Source organism: Loxodonta africana, chromosome 8 (genome assembly GCF_030014295.1).
Source record: "Loxodonta africana isolate mLoxAfr1 chromosome 8, mLoxAfr1.hap2, whole genome shotgun sequence".
In the NCBI taxonomy this organism is placed as follows: Eukaryota; Metazoa; Chordata; class Mammalia; order Proboscidea; family Elephantidae; genus Loxodonta; species Loxodonta africana.
The window spans coordinates 41,117,984-41,132,775 of NC_087349.1; the positions used below are offsets into that span (position 1 = coordinate 41,117,984).

Sequence of the window (14,792 nt, forward strand, 5' to 3'; positions counted from 1 at the left end):
GTTCTAATGAAAACATGCCCCTTAAAAGGTACAACCAACACTTTTTCTAAGTCATGATTCAATGAAGCGTTTTAGATATGGGGGCCTATTGCTCTTTTACCGAATATTAAATCTAGTCCTTATTTCTAGAAACCTACAAAACTTCTAGGAATTTGTTAACAAAATAAATAATCTTGTTTTTCTAGACCATTAACCAGTTTAACCCTTTATGTGTTGGGCAGCTTCTCCTGGACACGTAATGGGACTCATTTTGACATAGATAAGGACCCTCTGGTCACCATGAACCCTGGCTCAGGAACCCTCGTAATCAACATTATGAGTGAGGGGAAAGCGGAGACCTATGAAGGCGTCTATCAGTGTACAGCCAGGAATGAACGCGGGGCTGCAATTTCTAATAATATTGTCATCCGTCCATCTAGTAAGTGAGACTTGTCAACCAAACGTCATGCTTTTTAAAGTATTGCTCCAAGACTCAGCATCTGTTACAGCATCCAAATACTATTACTAGAAAATAATGGAATTGCTTCCAATATTCTGACTTTATTTTACATTAAAATTATTCCTCTTTTCTACTTTGTCCTAACAAGTGCCTCACCCTCATGCTTTGCTAATCCAATGTGCCTTCGATACAGGTACTGAGTGAAAAAGCAGGGTTGAGAAAAATGTTTCTTCCCAGAATTAATCTAATTAGCTATTTCTCATGTATTTTATGTACGAGCAAACTTCCCCTAGTCAGGTGGAAATAAGTTCAGGATGGAATGGGTAATTGAGATCTAAGTGCTGTTTCAGTAAACATTTTTGTTTTCAAATTTCACGAGAAATAGAGTGGCCTCAATACCTTGATATTATTTTGGCTTTTTTGCACTGGTCATTACGTAAATGCTCTCAACAACCTTGGGATGATGTATTAAAAGAACGGTGACCATTTGCAGTTCTGGTCATTTAAAAAATTTTTTTTACACTTCAGCCAAAGATTAGACAGGCCCATAAAACAAACAATAATACATGTAGCTCAACCATGTATACAAGATTAAGTGGGCACACCAGTCCAGGAGCAAGGACAAGAAGGCAGGAGGCGACAGGAAAGACGCATGAATGGAAATGGGGAATACAAGTTCAAGAAGGGGAGAGTGTTGACACATTGAGGGGTTGGCAACCAATGTCACAAAACAGCATGTGTATTGTTTAATGAGAAACTAATTTGCTCTGTAAACCTTCACCTAAATCACAATTAAAAAAATTATTACATGTAGAATATGTATTCATTATAGAAAAAATTAATTTCAAATAAACCAAAAAGAAACTGAAAAATTACTCGTGAATCCTAATCGCTGCTCAAATTTTTGTTTCCATTTTTTCCTAGGCAGATATGTATGTATGTATGTATGTGTTTAAAAGGAACTCATTCTGAAGTACTATTTTATAACCTTTCTGACATCAGTGTATCATGTATATTTTCATGTTAATCTTATCAGTAGGTATACTTACATAATATATATAATGCCATACAGTATTCAAAGGTGTAAATGTGTGATTGTTTATTTAACAAATCTTTTGACATTTAAGTGTTTTCTGTTTAAAGGAAAAGAAAATGCTTGCAGCAAAATTCTTATGTACCATTTGAATGATTTAGTTAGTATAAATTTCTAGACTTAGAATTACTGAGTCAGAATTTATACTTTTAATGGCAATGAGTGAGAATTGTTATTTGTCTTACATTTATTTTACTTTCCAACCCTGTATATATTTTTAACCCTGTATATAAAAATTTTGTAGTTATTTTAATGTGCATAAATTCTAAGTTATTATTTCCCTAAAAGTTTAGAAAAATGAACTTTTTATAAAATGTATCTTTTTATAAAATGTCTTTATTTTTCAAAGCAGAGAGAACTTTAGCAGTTAATATTATATTTAATAGGATCACCATTGTGGACCAAAGAAAAACTTGAACCAATGATACTTCGAAATGGTCAGCCTTTAGTACTTCCCTGCAGGCCTCCAATTGGATTACCACCACCTATAATATTCTGGATGGATAATTGTAAGTTTTTAAAAAATGAACTTTTCTTCAAGAGTCTTATGATTATTGACTTGTTATGATAAATTACTGCCTTTTGTGATTTATAAAATGTTTTAGAGATGCTCAGGAAAATAAATGCTCACTGAAACAAATAACAGCCATTTCATTCACTGACTCCACCGGTATTATTGAGCACCTACCATATGCCAGGCACTGCTTTAAATAAACAATACAAATTCCTTGCTTTCATGGAGCTTATATTCTTGGCAACAGGGGTGTGAGAGGGAGGGGCAGACAATACATGCATTTAGTAAATATGTGTCAGCTGAGGATAAGTGCTCTGAGGAAAAATAAAACAGAATTAAGAGGAAAGAGAGTGATACTGACGGGCACTGCTTTAAATGTGGTAGTGAGGGAAGACCTCTTACCAAATGTCCTTTGGAAACCTGAAAAAAATGAGTGAGCATGCCCATGGCCCTAGGTGTCTGCCCTAAGGCAGGAGCCTATCCAGTATGTGTAAAGACCAGCAAGGAGGCCAGTATGGCCAGACCGCACGCGGCAGGGGACAGTGACAGACCAGGTCAGAAAGGCCACAGGCGCTCAATAGAAAGGACTTTGGCTTTTACTCTGAATGAGGTAGGGGGATGTGGCACTTGTAAAGTCTCAAAATCATCTGAACGTGTAACTGTTGCTTTTCCACATTGCACTGCTAGCTTTACATCCATTTTTAGGTTCTTGGCAAAACACCTTGAATTTTCAAGTGGAATTGCACCTGGAATATGAGAAAAATTCAGATCAGTATAGCATTCTACTTGCAAGATGACATTACATAGTTATCCACATCTCCTTGCACTGTTTTCATATGTAATGCAAAGGAACTCAAAAGGCAAAGTGTCCCCCTGGTGCAGTCCCATTTTCTTTAATCTGATCTACCAACATTCATTCAACAATAAAAGGACAAAAGGAGAAATGGAAGGGACGACAACTCTTCATATTCATTAAATTAATATACATTATTTTTCTGAATTATTTTTAAAACACTTCTTTCCCTAAAGGTTAAGCAACTTAAACCCATTAATTTATGACCACTAATCAAACGGGTTCTGGGTTTTTTTTAAGCAAACCCCAGAGCTCTGGTGCTTGCAGTGCTTAAGAACTTGGCTGCTAACCGAAAGGTTGGCAGTTTGAGTCCACCAGCCACTCCTTGGAAATCCTATTGGGTAGTTCCTATAGGGTTGCTATGAGTTAGAATAGACTTGATGGCAATGGATTTGGGTTTTTTTGTTTTGTTTGAATCAAACTCCCATCCTGATCAAAAAATTGGTTAACTTTCTTTCAAATTCTAACTCCATGTTTCCCTCCCTTTTCCTGCCACAGAAAGAGTGCAGGCTTTTAACCATACTTTTACATTTTTGTGAAATACAGACGAGGCACCTGTGGCAGGAGAAGCACAACTGCTGGAGTCTAGCTGGAGAAAGAAATCCTTCCAGGATATAACACCTGGCTTGAGGGATGTGCGGCGTCTCCTAGTTCTCTCACTTCCGGGCTCAGGAGTTTCCACAGTTAAGCTCCACGCTTATGTTAGCCAGACAAGTGTAAACTCACGCACAGATCCTTGATCCCACCTCCCTGCATTCTTAATCCATTTAGAAAGTCTTTCCCTGTGCCTAAGGCTAGATGGTTTCTTAGCCGGATGTGACGGAAAATAAATTGTCATGCTGGAAACTGGAAAGGCAGAGGGCTGGCAGCCAGTCATTTAATCCTGCTGGAGTATTTACGGTGCCTCTATTAAGGGCCAGGCACTGTTCCAGTGTTAGAACAGTGGACAAAGTAGAAGAAGGTCTCTGCCCTCCTTTGCTCAAATTCTAGGGTAGGGAGGCAGGCAATAAGCCATGAATATGATAAGAAGTCCCTGAGCAGTGCAAATGGTTAACAAGCTTGGCTGCTCACTGAAAGGTTGAGGTTCGAGTCCACCCAGAAGCACCTCAGAAGAAATGCCTCGCAATCTACTTCCAAAAATCAGCCACTGAAAACCCCGTGGAGCACGGTTCTACTCTGACATACATGGGATCACCACAAGTTGGCAAATCGACAGCAACTGGTTAACTGGTTGGTTGTTGTTGTTGGTTGCTAGCAAGTCGATTCCGACTCATGGGGACCCCATGTGTACAGAGTAGAACTGTGCCCCATAGAGTTTTCAAGGCTGTGACCTTTCGAAAGCAGACTGCCAGACCTGTCTTGAGAGGTGCTGCTGGGTAGGTCGAAGATAAGTAAAATTTACAGTATGTTAGAAAAACCAAAAACCAAACGCAGTGCCGTCGAGTCGATTCTGACTCATAGCAACCCTATGGGCCAGAGTAGAACTGCCCCATAGAGTTTCCAAGGAGCGCCTGGCAGATTCAAACTGCCAACCCTTTGGTTAGCAGCTGTAGCACTTTACTACGCCACCAGGATTTCCAGTATGTTAGAAGGTGACAAGTAATTCAGAAAAGAAAGAGTAGAGACTAGAAGTGGGAGGCAGGTCACACATTAAATATTGCTATCATTGTACCCTATTGTTAATTGTTCATTTTATTGCCTGACGGCTCAGACAGAGCAAGGTCTCTGGTATGCCTAACACCTAGCACAGGGCCTAGCTCACGGTTAAACCAAAAAAAAAGAGAAAAGAAAACCAAACCTGTTGCCATCGAGTTGATTCCAACTCATAATGACCCTATAGGACAGAGCAGAACTGCCCTACAAGGTTTCCAAGGAGCGGCTGGTGGATTGGAACTGCTGATCTTTTGGTTAACAGCCTGAGCTCTTAACCACTGTACCGCCAGGGCTCCAGTTCATGGTTAGGTACTCTCAGAGTATTTGGTTTCTAACTATGGTGTGTAGATAGTACCCATGGTAAGTATCCTTCAAACCAAAAAACCAAACCCAGTGCCGTCGAGTCGATTCTGACTCATAGTGACCCTATAGGATAGAGTTTCCAAGGAGCGCCTGGCAGATTCGAACTGCTGACCCTCTGGTTAGCAGCAGTAGCACTTAACCACTACGCCACCAGGGTTTCCTAAGTATCCTTAGAAGCTTCCTTAATGCATTTTCTAAGGCATGTGTGTCTATGTGCTTAACAACTGGGTAATAATTTAAACATGAAGAAAAGCCATGCCAACTCTGTTTGTAAAATTTTTTTTCAATTTTCACTTGATTAATAAAACACTTGACTACGTAACTCTAATCTCATCTCTGCCTGCATGCAGAGAAATTGGGGTCAGACAGGTACAGATGAAGTTTTAATGTGTCATTTTTTTTTTTTTTTTTTTTTTTACAGCTATTTGCTTTTATTCAAAGAGATTTAGAGAGAAAAGAATTATTCAAGGGAAGTTCACGGAACTATTAATGAAAGAAATGTTTATACAGATACATTCATCTCGCCGATCTGCAAAGTGGCTATTTTATGATGGAATGATTTTTACCTTGTCTCTTTGCCTTTCTCTAGCCTTTCAAAGACTCCCACAAAGTGAAAGAGTTTCCCAGGGTCTAAATGGGGACCTTTATTTTTCCAATGTTCTCCCAGAGGACACCCGCGAAGACTATATCTGTTATGCCAGGTTTAATCACACTCAAACCATACAGCAGAAGCAACCTATTTCTGTGAAGGTGATTTCAGGTAAGACTTCAGCTTCTTGAATCTCTCTTTCAATGACACTTACAAGTATGAGTAGAATATATTAAATATTAACTATGATTAAATCCTTAATACTACCCACTTTGAAGTAAACGGGTTCATTGCTCAGGAAACTACCCGGCAAAGAAAAGAGTAAGCATACCCTAAGTATTGTATTTTACTCTTTTGTTGTTGTACTTATTCATCTTTTATGGCCACTACTGGTTTTGAATTAACCTTCAGAATATACTTGGTATTCTGAGTATTTGGGTGTGCTTTATGTCACAGGATACCTTTTACTTGATAGTCCTGCTACTTAAGTTATGTCGCATATTGCCGGTTGGGGGTGGCTGAGTGAATGAGCGAGTTAGTCATGTACAATGTGAAGCAGTTTTTACTTCGTAGGGATGAGACTTCATCAGCATAGCTGTATTCACTTGCTTTTGTTGCCCAATATTTTTTTGACCCTCCTCCCCTACTTTGTGCATTCTTCATGATATTCTGTTTATTTCAGTGGATGAATTGAATGACACTATAGCTGCTAATTTGAGTGACACTGAGTTTTATAGTGGTGAGTTCTGGTGATTGTAACCGACACTCTCTCCTTCATTGTAGAATTTAGTTCACTAACTTCACCTCCATGGCTATTTAACCTTATTTCTTGATGAAATTTCTAATTACATGTTTAATACTACTAGTATAAATGTATGTTGTATGATATTGTAGTTGTAAACCTTCAAATATATGTCACTAAAACATTTTCCATGGTGTATGTATAATAATGAGAATTATTTCTAACTGTTTTCATGTAAAGAACCATTTCGCGTGGTTTGAAAAAAATCTTTCATGCACATTTGGAAATATAGTTTTTGTTTTTTGTCCTTTCCGTAAATGTTTTCTTGTGAGCTAAATAAAAATAGGCAGTGTGTATTAACCTGCTAGATTACTAACTCTCAAACTCTTAGTAACCTTTGACAACTAACATTAAGTGCAATTTCAAAATAAATCATCACATTTCCCATCTGTTTTCACATGACATTATCAATGTAATGAGCAATAGTATTTCTCTTAGTTTTGTTTAAAATCAAGTTATTATCTTGAGATATTCTTAAATATATATAAAAAATATACATAATTTAATTTCACTCTTTTAAACAGAAAAGAATTTGATTTCCTAAAGAGAAATCCAAAGTGTAGAGTCTGTGAATGAAAATGGCAGGCTCTGGATACTGGGCCATCTTAATTATCTATAAGATAGAATACCTGCTGTATTAGTTTTTCATCCTTGAGATGTGAATTAAAAAACATTAAAGTGCCTTCTATGAACAGAGTAGACATGCCACACCTCCTGCCTTTATTTTATTTTAATGTACTTCTGAAAAATACAGGCCCCAAAGAGTTCCCAAAGTGGTTTCAGAGAGATATGGTTTCCCCCCAAATTTTTAACATCTTAGGAAAACTCTGTTGTCTCTGAAGTAACCTTCTCTGGCATTCAGGTTTTTGGTTTTTTCCTGAGAAATGGAATAATTCATAGATTACTTTTTTATTCAGTATCTGTGAGCATCAAATAGACATAATGCATGAAAGTGTTTTGAAAACTGTCAAGGGCTTTAGAACCTTAAGATGGTATATTTTCCACTTCAAGTTTTTCAGAAAGGCCATCAGGAGATAAGGTCACAGATTGAAAAAAAAAAAAAAACACACACACACACCAAACCCACTGTCCAGCCAATTCCGACTCATTGCAACCCTATAGGACAAAGTCGAATTGCCCCTGTAAGGTTTCCAAGGAGCGCCTAGTGGATTTGAACTGCTGACCTTTTGGTTAGTCGAATTCTTAATCACTGTGCCAAAAGGGTTTCCACCGATTGAAAAGGCCTCCATAAAAAGGAATGTAGCTTATATAAATCTTCCTAAGATCTCTAACTTCCAAAATAGCTTCTTCATATCTTGGGGTCCTCTTTATTTTTTCATTGAGGAAATCAATTTCAATGTATTTAAAGCCACCATGATTTTAATTTATGGAGTACAATTTCCAGATCTCAATCAGCCATTCTCTAGTTTTGTTGTCCATAAAATGTACTGTTCGGGGTCTTGATGTGTTAAGTATTCCCCACAGATTTACTGTATTTTTGCACAAATAACACTCCCATGTAAATAACACACCCACACATATAACAGGCGGAAATGATGAAACTAAATGAAATAGTGCTGGCATACTGTGGTTGGCAAAAAAAAAGTATAATACATGCTTTATTTGCATGAAAATATGGTATCTCCATGATTAATCTGGCAAAATTGACGATATCATTGTCACCAGTATAAACCAAAATAAGTTTTCCATAATCGTATCTTTCCTAAAAGTCTTAACGTTTTCCAGATGATTCAAAAAAAAAAAAAAAACCCGTTGCCATCGAGTTGATTCCGACTCATAGTGACCATATAGGGCAGAGTAGTACTACCCTGTAGGGTTTCCACTGAGCAGCTAGTAGGTTCAAACTGCCGACCTTTTGGTTAGCAGCTGAGTTCTTAACCACTGTGCCACCAGGGCTCCTTCCAGATGATAGTTAATTCTTACTTTGACCTGAACCATAATCTTATGGGACATGTAGTTAGATAACAGGATTTTCCTCTCTTTCTACATTTTAAAAATACTTCAACCCATAGAAAATCCATAAAAACCTAACCCAAATTAAGAAAATATACCAAAGGAAAACAAGGCCTTACTATCAGTGCTCATATAACCAGAATTGCCTCTATTCCTCATTCACTGCGTGAGTGATGGCTATTTTCAAGGTAGAGTGTGTGTATGTGTAGCTTAACAAATCTCACACTCAATGTTAAATGGTTTAGAAAAGGGCTGAAAATTTTAGACAGCTATTTTGACAGTGAGCTGTGTTTCTAGAAATATTCATAACTAGAAATTCATAACCTTTAATGCATATTGATTTTCTTCTTTGCAGCTAAACCAAGTAGAGAGAGGCCACCAACGTTTTTAACTCCAGAAGGCAACGCAAGTCACAAAGAGGAATTAAGAGGAAATGTCCTTTCACTAGAGTGCATAGCAGAAGGATTGTGAGTTAACATTTTGCTTCCTGGTGTACATTTCATATACAAATGTAGTAGGTTGATAAAGAGCGTTAATATCGTAGAGAAAGAGTTGTCTTATACTGCTTCCATAAGCATCAGGAATGTTATCAGTGATCACCTTATGATTGCTATGATTGTAATTAGGGTGTGTCACCTTGCTATTGTGGTGTAATAAACCTCACCAAAACCTAGTGGCCTCAAAATGTTAGCTATTTATTATTGACTGTTTATCTGCAGATCTGCAGGGAAGTTCTGAAATACGCTGGGTCCATCTAATCTCTCTTGGGCTTGTTCCTGCATCTGCCAGGTGGCTCAGCTAGGGGTTCAGGATTCTGAGGATCTGCTGGCAGTCACCTGGGGCAACTGAGCTCTTAGCCATTAGTTTCTTACATCCCTCTAGCAGACAACAGAAGCTCACAAAGACTCTTAAGGCCTAAGCTTGGAACTGGCATGCTGTCATTTCCACTACTTCCCATTGGCGAGTCACAAGACTGACCCCACATTCTTTGCAAATATCTCAACTGTGCACACCCCAAAACTGATGTGCCTTTGACATGAGTTGCAGAGAAGCCTCAGCTGAGATACAAGAAGAGCATCCTCAGAGTCTATCTCTTATGCCTGGCACAGAACAAGTATTATTGATATGGGCACATCTGCTGAAAACCTTGAGTGAAATCTCAGAAACCTGCTGCCCTCCCAGGCTGTGACCTGTGCTGTCCTTGACCTGGACACTCACTGGTCTCATGCTCTTTCCCAAAATAGGCCTCCATGAATAAATTGACTTCAGGAGGCACATGGAGACCTCTGCTGGCCAAGATAGGAAATCACACTACACTCAACTCACTTCCTGAAGTAACTGAAAACTAGTAAACCCTCTTTTAAAGATATTTTAGATTTCTATCTTTTCCAATACAATTTTTTAAAAAACTTCCAATTTTCTTCTTCATTATGTTAGAAAGTGGTCTAATCTACTGATCTCCAACCTTTTCAGAGCGGAGGTACCTATCATAGTTTCCTAGAGCTGCCATTAGCAAAATACCATACGGTGGGTGCTTTAAAGAACAGAAATTCATTGTCTCACAGTTCTGGAGGCTAGAAGTCCAAATCGGGCTATCAGCCATTTCATGTCCTCCTGAGGCTCTGAGAGAAGAACTGCTCTGTGCCTCGCTCCCAGCTTCTGGTGGCTGTCACTGATCGTTAGCGTCCCTTGGCCTAATGATGCGTCTTCACATAGTGTCATCCCCTGTGCTGGTCTCCTCTTTTATAACACACCACTTGAGGGGGATTAGAACGCACCCTACTCCATCTTAAAAGGCCGTATTTCCAAACAAGCTCATGTTCACAGGTACCAGGGGTTAGTACTTCAACATATCTTTTTTGGAGGACACGATTTAATTCAGAACAGAACTCATTCTCACAATTTGTTGACTCCCCTTTCCACAAATGATATACTTCTTTAAAAAACCAAAATATGGTCAGTATTTGGAAATTTCACAAAACTCCTGCAAGAATTTTAAGTGCCTTGGAATGTTGTAAAACCAAGACTCTTTTATCATTACAAACCAACAGGCGTTAGACTCATGGAATCACAGTATTTCTAATTCTTAACAGCTACTCAGTGAAACAGGCCTCGAAAATAATTCATGGCTTTGTGATGTGTAAAATATGGTGTTCATGCTTCCATCCCCATCTTCTCAGGTTCAGATCATGACAGGCTAATTAGTCTAACTGTAAGGAAACATCACAATGTTATCAGATTCCTCATGTGTACAGTATCTTCAGTTCTTAAAAATAATTTCACATCTTCTACCTCTTTTTATATTCACAGCATGTTTTAATTTTAGCAGCTACCATTTAATCAAATAAATATGTTCAATTACTTTCATTCAGCCAAACAAACCAAAAACAATTCTGTAAATAGTTCCACTTGCATTTCTGATGACAATTATTGTAATCTTCCTGAGGGCCTAGATAATATGTTTTTGTCTTTACCTTCCCAACACATAGCTCAGTACTTGGTATATAGTTCAGCACTTAGTAAATGTTTATGTTGAACGAATTTTTTATTTTACTGTCATGAAAATCTTCTGAAGTTGTTAGAACCAGTCGAACACTATTGTCCCCATTAAGGGAGATAAAGAAACTGAGGCTCAAAGAAGGCAGGTATCCAAAGACAGAGATCAATTTAGGGACAGGGCTGGGTCTTTCAAGCAGGTCTTTTACCTCCAAGCATGTGTTCTGGCATTTCATCCAGGTCCATATTTCATAATTTAATAAGAAATGTAGGTAGGTGAGAAATAGTGTAATGGATGAGTTTGATCTACTCTTGTTAATTGGTATAATTATTAAAAATATCCTAATAATGAAATTAAGGAGAAAATCACTATTCCTCTCATTACTTAATTCATGTGATCATATAGCCGGTGGTAAAATTGATGTGGAAATGCATGTAAAAGTTCAAGGACACAGACATGTACATCAGCGCTTTCTCTGTACATTTTTAACTTAGCTGATGAAAAATTATACCTCAGTATCATTAATTTCAGAAAGGAGCCCTGGTGGGACAATGATCAAAGTGCTCAGTTGCTAACTGAAAGATCAGTGGCTCAAATCCACCAGGTGCTCCATAGGAGAAAGATGTGGCAGTCTGCGTCAGTAAAGATTAAAACCAAAACCAAAACCATACCCATTGCCTTTGAGTTGATTCCAAATCATAGTGACCCTTTAACCTTGGAAACCCAATGGGGCAGCTCTACTCCATCCTGTAGGGTCACTATGAGTAGGAATTGGCTCAGTGGCAGTGGGTAGGTATCATTAATTTCACGGGAATTGTTTTGACTGACACAGCATGTTCATTTAAATTTTTCCAAGAGGAGTTCATTGATCAGAACTTGGAAGAAGATAATCAGGCCCCTTCAATAAAGCAGCTCCTGCTAGAATTTTCACTGCATCATTGAAGTCAAAGTTTAGGGTGTGCCATAAATTAGCATAGTCCTGATCATGTGAAAATGCTAACTTACAGACTTAAATGCTAACTTACAGAGTAGTATTTATAAAAGTGTGATGCTTATTAAAAATATTGATATATTTGTCATGATCTCTATATAAAATAATTTATCATAAACTTGCATGAAAATTCATACCTCAAAGCAGTCTCAAGTGAACTCTTTTTTTGTAACCTTATTATTTGTTTATCCTACCAGGCCTACCCCTATAATTCACTGGATAAAAGAAGATGGAACATTACCCATCAACCGGACATTTTATAAGAATTTTAGGAAAACACTGCAGATCATTCATGTTTCAGAAGCTGACTCTGGAAAATACCAATGTATAGCAAAAAATGCCTTAGGAGTCATCCATCATACCATCTCTGTTACAGTTAAAGGTATATCATTATTTAAAATGCATTGCCCTTGCCTTCATGAGAGGCCTTATAACTTCAATTAAATAGGCCTTTGATTATGTTCTTTAGTAATGAATATAAGTTTATATCAACATTATGGTGCCTTGACTCTCTTCTCATTGTTATCTATACTGAAATCACATCAGGTTAAAATTTTTCTCCCTCAAATCTTCATTTCAAACTGGATGGTGCCTGGCTACCATTACTGAATATTTTGATCAAAGATTCTATAGAAGAATCCTGATCAAAAGGCGGGAAATGCAGAACAGAATTTAAAATTCTCATGGGCTCCAGACTTTCTGGAGTCACGGAGTCTGGATGAACCCCTGAAACTATTGCACTGAGATAAACTTTAAACCTTAAACCAAAAATATCCTGTAAAGTCTTCTTAAAACAGAAAACAGTTTAGTTAAACTAGTAAAAATGTCTGCCTTGAGCGTTACGGTCTTTTAAGAACTATCTATATGGGATCAAATAGAAACAACTTGAAAGATTAGACAGGAACCATAGGGGGCAGTGAGTTTATGTTAATGGAGGAAGAACAATTCAGATAAGGAGGGTGAGAATGGTTGCACAACTTGAAGAATGTAACCAGTGTCATTGAATTGTACATGTAGAAACTGTTGAATTGCTATATGTTTTGCTGTGTATATTCTCAACAACAAAAATAAATAAAAAAATTTTTTTTAATCTTCCTTCCAGAATAATTCCAATTAAATAAATGTAGAAGGAAGGATGTGAATAGAAAGCTGCCATTAAAAAAAAAAAAAAAGCCATTAGAACCCCTATAATAATTACTACCTGCAAGAGCCACTGATAAATCTAAAATACGTGGTCAAAACTTTAACGAGAAACAGAGTATTTGGATAGCCTCAAAGTATTTCTCTCAAAATATTTATTAATTACTGTTGTGGTTTGGTCATATGCCCACAAATTCTTTGACGCTTTGCCTCCAGGAAGTGGTGCTTAACTTCTTTCCCCATGAGTACAGGCTGGACTTAGTGACTCACTTCTAATGAATAGAATATGCAAAGGGGAAAACAGTAACTTTACAGTGGAGAAACCTGGCAGACGCCACCTTAACCAAGCAATCAAGGTTAACATGACCAATAAATCATGTTGACGTCATGAGCTCCATGATGTAATGTGATGAGAAAGTCCATCACCTCTGTTGTATTTTTCTCAAAAACCCATAACCTCAGTCCAATCATGAGAAAACATCTGATAAACCCAAGTTGAGAGACATTCCACAAAATAAATTGTCAGTACTCTTTAAAAGTGTCAAGGTCATGGAAGACAAGAAAAGGCCAAGAAAGTGTCAGATTGGAGGAGACTAAGGAGACATGGCAAATAAATGTAGTGGGGTATCCAGGATAGGATCCTGGGATAGAAATAGGACATCAGTGAAAAAACTGGGGAAAACCTAATGAAGTCCAGAGTCTAGTTAATAGAATTATACCTGTGTTAATGTCTTATTATTTTTTTTTTTTTAAGGAGTCCTGGTGGCACATGGTTAAGCACTTGGCTGCTAACTGAAAGGTCGGTGGTTCAAAACCACCAGCCACTCCATGGGAGAAAGATGTAGCAGTCTGCTTCAGTAAAGATTAAAAACAACAAAAAACTGTTGCCATAGAGTTGATTCCGAGTCATAGTGACCCTATGGGACGGTAGGACTGCCCTATAGGATTTTCAAGGAGCAGCTGGTGGATTCAAACTGCCACCTTTTGGCTAGTAGCTGTAGCTCTTAACCACTGTGCCACCAGGGCTCCTGGGGCTCTTCTACTCTGTCCTGTATAGGATCGCTATGGGTCGGAAACAACTCAATGGCAACAGGTTTCAGATACTATGGTTACCTAAGATGTTAACATTAGAGGAAGCTGGGTGAAGGGTATATGGGAACACTTCATACTATCTTTGCAACTCTTCAAAAGTAAAATTTTTAATTGCCCCCTAACTTTGTAAATATATGTATTCTACAGGGCTCAGAATTTAAATTCATGTTTCTTAGCCCTACCTATACCTGTAAATTGCTCTACACCTTTGATAAATCTGTCACCTCTTTGATGTCTGACTAATTTTAATAAAATAAGCTGATGATATTTGTATCAAAATGGTCTAGAAATAACACATACATGTTATTTACTTTGTAAATATATGTAAATAATACATCCTTCCAACATTCTTTTGAAAATCTAAAGTGGTACTTGAAGCATTGCTTAAAAATCTATTCACTCTAAAAAAAGACTAATAAATGTTTTACAAAATATTGTTAAAATAGTTCAATATAGTCTTCTGCTAAAATAATTGATTCAGATTGGTGTTTGGTTTATTTCTTCTCTCAATAAAGCGGCTCCATACTGGATCATGGCACCTAGAAACCTCGTGCTGTCCCCAGGAGAAGATGGGAGCCTGATCTGCAGACCTAATGGCAACCCCAAGCCCAAGATTAGCTGGTTAACAAATGGAGTCCCAATAGAAAGTAAGTTGGCTTGACTGGCTCCAGTAGCAGTAAGAACATGTCTACATCTGAACAAATGGTGATAACATAACTTGGGTTAAGGAAGGAAGCCATATATCAGTTGAACAGAGGAACCAAATGTCTTTAGATGATATCATATTTATTA

At 37.7% G+C, this 14,792-nt stretch overlaps 1 protein-coding gene across 2 annotated transcripts in view; it reads left to right on the plus strand.

Moving 5' to 3' along the window:
* NRCAM (neuronal cell adhesion molecule) overlaps positions 1-14,792 on the plus strand; it is an 85,377-nt gene that overhangs the window by 7,709 nt on the left and 62,876 nt on the right. For both annotated transcript variants that reach the window (XM_064289827.1, XM_064289828.1), the window contains 7 exons: positions 222-418; positions 1,919-2,041; positions 5,505-5,675; positions 6,187-6,243; positions 8,636-8,747; positions 11,966-12,150; positions 14,516-14,647. In XM_064289827.1, coding sequence (XP_064145897.1) covers positions 222-418; positions 1,919-2,041; positions 5,505-5,675; positions 6,187-6,243; positions 8,636-8,747; positions 11,966-12,150; positions 14,516-14,647 — 977 coding nt within the window. The remainder of the gene's footprint in view (positions 1-221; positions 419-1,918; positions 2,042-5,504; positions 5,676-6,186; positions 6,244-8,635; positions 8,748-11,965; positions 12,151-14,515; positions 14,648-14,792) is intronic.